The sequence below is a fragment of the Manacus vitellinus genome, unplaced genomic scaffold (genome assembly GCF_001715985.3).
Source record: "Manacus vitellinus isolate BGI_N305 unplaced genomic scaffold, ASM171598v3 ctg7180002220813_pilon, whole genome shotgun sequence".
In the NCBI taxonomy this organism is placed as follows: domain Eukaryota; kingdom Metazoa; phylum Chordata; class Aves; order Passeriformes; family Pipridae; genus Manacus; species Manacus vitellinus.
Window position 1 is genome coordinate 311 of NW_021937391.1, and position 5013 is coordinate 5323.

The following is a 5013-nucleotide window of genomic DNA, read 5'->3' on the forward strand; positions in this document are numbered from 1 at the left end:
AGGAGCTGTGCAGAGTGGGGAGGTCTCCCCTGAGCCTCCTCCTCTCCAGGCTGAGCCCCCCCAGCTCCCTCAGCCTCTCCTCACGGGAATTGTGCTCCAGCCCCTTCCCCAGCCTGGCTGCTCTTCCCTGGCCCTGCTCCAGCCCCTCCATGTCCTTCCTGAGCTGAGGGCCCCGAGCTGGACACGGCCCTCGAGGGGAGGCCTCCCAGGGGCACAATCCCTGCCCTGCTCCTGCTGCCCCCTGATCCCGAGCCAGGCCAGGGTCCATCGGCCCTCTTGGCCCCCTGGGCACACTCTGGCTCCTGTTCAGCTCCCTGCCCATCCCAAATCCCAGCTCCCTTCCCACCCTGGCCCAGCCCGGGGGGCTGCCGGGGGTTGTTGTGCCCCTGGGCCTGGTTGAACCTCCTCCCGTTGGAATCAGCCCCTGGATCCAGCCTGTCCAGGTCCCTCTGCAGAGCCCTCCTGCCTTCCAGCAGATCCACCCCCCAGCCTGGTGTCCCCTGCACGTTTGTGATGGTTCACTCCATCCCCTCACCCCGATCATCAACAGAGACATTGAACAGGACTGGGCCCAACTGGGGGACACCCCCAGTGCCCAGATCCCACCTGGATGCAGCTCCATCCCCCTGGGGACACCCCCAGTGCCCAGATCCCACCTGGATGCAGCTCCATCCCCCAGCACTCCCTGGCCCTCCAACCAGTTCTTGACCCAGCAATGTGGTTTAATGTTGGGAAATCCTTAATTCCAACTCCCTTCATGCCAGTGAAGTTGATTGAACCTGATTTTGCTCTAATAGAGGTGTCTGTAAAGTGATAAAGAGTCAACCCTGGGGTGCCAGAGTAGAATTAGAGAATCCCAGAGTGGTTTGGGTTGGAAGGGACCTTAAAGCTCATCCAGTTCCACCCCCTGCCAAGAGCAGGGACACCTTCCACCAGACCAAGTTTTCTTCTTGAAACCCTAATTCTTAGACCAGAGTTTCTCCCTAAGGGGATGAGTCTGACAGCAGGTTGCTGATGGAAGAGGGAGCTCCCAAATCTGACAGAGTTGTGCTGATGAGGTGTTTGTTTTTGTTTTGTCTGTCCTTTCAGCCACCCAAAGCCAGAGGGTTTGGCAGCTGCTAAAAAGCTGTGTGAGAACCTCTTGCAAACGGTGAGTAGCTCTTACAAACACCAGCTTTCAGAGCCTGGTGGAGCTTTGGGGGGTGATTTTTTAATGCTCTTTTTGATGTCTGTGTGTCTGACTTGCTCGTGTGTTTTCCCTTCCAAGAGCTGCTGCCTTAATTCTTGTACAGACAGTGAACATTTCTCAGGATGGAGCTGTAGTAGTGGAATTTTAGGGGGGGAAAGCTTCCCATGTTGTCCAGAGCTGCACTGTCTGCTTCAGGAAAGAGGAAGTGATTGGTGTAACCAAAAAAAAAATCCTGGAAAATCTCTCACAAAATGAGTTTCTCTCTCAAGCTTTTCCCACATGAATGCAAATGGAGTAAAACCCCGGGGGTTTCTGTTAATGTTCTGTTGATGTTGATAATTGAGTGTAGGCTACAAAGTTTCCTTTGACAAAAATACATGGAAGCTTCTGGGTTCTCTGAGTATCTTGTCTCTGCTGTAGCAATTTATTTGCCATTCTCTTTTTTCACTTCTCTTAACCTGGGGAAGGTTATCCCATATTTTACAGGGATCTACCCCAGAGGGGCCAACAGGGGCTGTTCCCTGGGGTGTGGGTGGGTGGGTGTCCCTGTTTGGGTCATTGCTGTCCTTGTGCCTGGCGTGTTCTGTGGTCAGCAGGACACACTCCCAGGTTTGGGGGGGTTCATTTGGGATGTTTATTCTGTGATCTCTGGGGATCCTCTGCAGGTTCACGCCGAGTACTCCCGCTTTGTGAACCAGATAACCACTGCAGTGCCCCTGGCAGGTAAATCCCAGCCCCAGCTCAGCTTCCAGGGCCCAGCCCCTTTTCCATTTGCTGTTTGTTGCCGTGGGATTTTGGTGCTGAAAAAATCTCCAGAGCAGTTAATTAGGGGGGAGATAAGAAAGGGTTTATTTGCCAAGGCTGAGATGTTACAGGACACGCCCAGGCCGTGCCTGAGAGGTCACATTTTATAACACCATCCATCCAATCCCAGATGTGTCCACCCTGTGGCCTTTACTCTGGATTGCCCTGGGTCCACCCCCTTAAAATGAGTCTGGGGTGCATTTCAGGACCCCCTGTTCATCCCATCTTCATCAGAGCACAAAGGGTACATAGTTACCTAATTCCTGACCTATTCTGTGGTTTAGGCCCTGATATGCTGTTCTACCAACAATCTAGGCCTTGCCTTGACAAAAGACTAAACATTTCTATTGGATTCAGGAGTAGGATTGATATGGGGAGCATAGAATGGGGTAGGAGGGCTAAGGAATGTGTAAACAAGGGTGCTGGAGAGAAAGGGACAAGGGACAAAGGAGGGGGGGGTTGCTGCTTTTAAAATCTACTTATAAAACTTACAGGGCTTACCAATATTAGAAAAATTAAAAAAAAAAACATTAGGGGCTTAAGGCATCAGCCTAAACATTTCTATTGGATTCAGGAGTAGGATTGATATGGGGAGCACAGAATGGGGTCAAGAGGGTTAAGGAATGTGTAAACAACGTGCTGGAGAGAAAGGCAAGGGGACAAGGGACAAAGGAGGGGGTTGCTAGCTATTTAAAATTCTACTTATAAAACTTACAGGGGGGGGGCTTAAGGCAATCAGTTGAGCTGCTGACTGATGTAATGGAAAACCCTCCCTTTCTCATCCCCAGGCTTCACCCATGCCCGCACCATCAGCAGTGTCCAGTCCCAGCCGTCCTACTACCTCCAACCGGGTTACCAGTCGGGGTACCCATCTGTGTGCCCCCCCGCCAGCAGCCCGCCAGTCAGCCCTAACGGGTGCCAGGCCGGTGCCCCCCGGCCGTGCCCCTGGCCCCCGGCGTGCTTGCCGGCGCTGCCCGCGGCCGTGCCGCCCGTGCCCACGCAGTACCCCATCCCCCAGGTCCAGCCTCCTGCCAGCACCGCACAGGTACTGCCCCGGGCACCCCCTGGGCTCTGGCACTCGGGGGTTGGGGTTACCCTGCCGGGGCTGCCTGCTGTGGGTGGGGGCTCGTTTTTGGGAGGGGTCAGCCCAGGCTGGAGGGCCCCTGATGGATTCTGGCTGACTTCAGGCAAGGGAAGTGGGTTTTGAACCTGGGTTTGCTTTAGGGGAGGTGTCTCTGAAGGGATAAAGGTGCCAGGGGAGGATCAGAGGATCCCAGACTGGTTTGGGTTGGAAGGGACCTTAAAGCTCATCCAGTGCCAGGGACGAGAGTTTGGGTTACAGGTTAGGAGGAGTTAGAGATTGGGATGAGTTTGAGTTACAGGTTAGGAGGAGTCTGAGTTACAGGTTAGGATGAGTTAGAGATTAGGATGAGTTAGAGATTAGGATGAGTTAGAGATTAGGATGAGTTAGAGATTAGGATGAGTTAGAGATTAGGATGAGTTAGAGATTAGGATGAGTTACAGGTTAGGATGAGTTAGAGATTAGGATGAGTTAGAGATTAGGATGAGTTAGAGATTAGGATGAGTTAGAGATTAGGATGAGTTAGAGATTAGGATGAGTTAGAGATTAGGATGAGTTAGAGATTAGGATGAGTTAGAGATTAGGATGAGTTAGAGATTAGGATGAGTTAGAGATTAGGATGAGTTAGAGATTAGGATGAGTCTGAGTTACAGGTTAGGAGGAGTCTGAGGTAATGATTAGGATGAGTTTGAGTTACAGTTTAGGATGAGTTTGAGTTACAGTTTAGGATGAGTTTGAGTTACAGTTTAGGATGAGTTGGAGTTACAGTTTAGGATGAGTTGGAGTTACAGTTTAGGATGAGTTGGAGTTACAGTTTAGGATGAGTTGGAGTTACAGTTTAGGATGAGTTGGAGTACAGTTTAGGATGAGTTGGAGTTACAGTTTAGGATGAGTTGGAGTTACAGTTTAGGATGAGTTGGAGTTACAGTTTAGGATGAGTTGGAGTTACAGTTTAGGATGAGTTGGAGTTACAGTTTAGGATGAGTTGGAGTTATAGGTTAGAATGAGTGTGAGTTACAGGTTAGGAGGAGTCTGAGTCAGAGATTAGGAGGAGTGTGAGTTACAGATTAGAATGAGTCTGAGTTACAGGTTAGGATGAGTTAGAGACTAGGAGGAGTTTGAGTTACAGGTTAGGATGAGCGTGAGTTACAGGTTAGGATGAGTTTGAGTTACAGGTTGGAATGAGTTAGAGACTAGGATGAGTGTGAGTTACAGGTTAGGAGGAGTCTGAGTTACAGGTGAGGATGAGTTTGAGGTGGGACCATTCTGCAGATGAAATATTTGATTTATCTCTAAGCTGTGACTTTTCTTTCACCTCCTTTTGCATTTCCCAAAGACAGGCTGGTTGTGTTCTGCCCCTCTGCATGAACCCCCACCGAGTGAAGGATTTCTGTGCCCTAATCTCCCCTTCTCCCTGTGTTTTGTCTCCACCTTGTGCACTCCAGAGCCCGCTGAGTGCTCCTTTCCTCCCTGCTGCCCCAGTAAAAACCAGCCTGCCAACTGGTGCTCAGCCCCAGGTGCAAACCCACCCCCAGGGCCAAAAGAGACGCTTCACCGAGGAGCTGCCCGACGAGAGGGAGTCGGGACTGCTGGGATACCAGGTGGAATAAAATCAGCCATTCTCTGCATTCCCCAGAGCCACAGCGGGGCTGGGCAGAGCTGGGGCTCAGCTGAGCCTCCCTGGCAGGGCCTGTGGCAGAGGGGAGCAGTCCCAGAATGGGGGGGACCAGAACAGTCATCCCAGAATGGGGGGGACCAGAACAGTCATCCTAGAATGGGGGGGACCAGAACGATCATCTCAGAACAGGGGGACACCAGAACAATCATCCAGGCACAGGGGGGACCAGAACAGTCATCCCAGAACAGTCATCCCAGAACAGGGGAGACCAGAACACTCATCCCAGAACAGGGGGGACCAGAACAGTCATCCCAGAACAGG

General features: G+C 51.7%; 1 protein-coding gene across 1 annotated transcript; it reads left to right on the forward strand.

Moving 5' to 3' along the window:
• Window positions 1-1058: 1058 nt before the first annotated feature.
• Window positions 1059-4717, forward strand: LOC115308089 (KH homology domain-containing protein 4-like; the record flags this gene model as incomplete). The annotated part of the gene is given in 4 exon segments (XM_029965713.1): window positions 1059-1150; window positions 1855-1912; window positions 2782-3038; window positions 4520-4717. Coding segments are annotated over 4 exon segments (605 nt in total), but the record flags the coding sequence as incomplete, so codon positions are not given.
• Window positions 4718-5013: the final 296 nt, after the last annotated feature.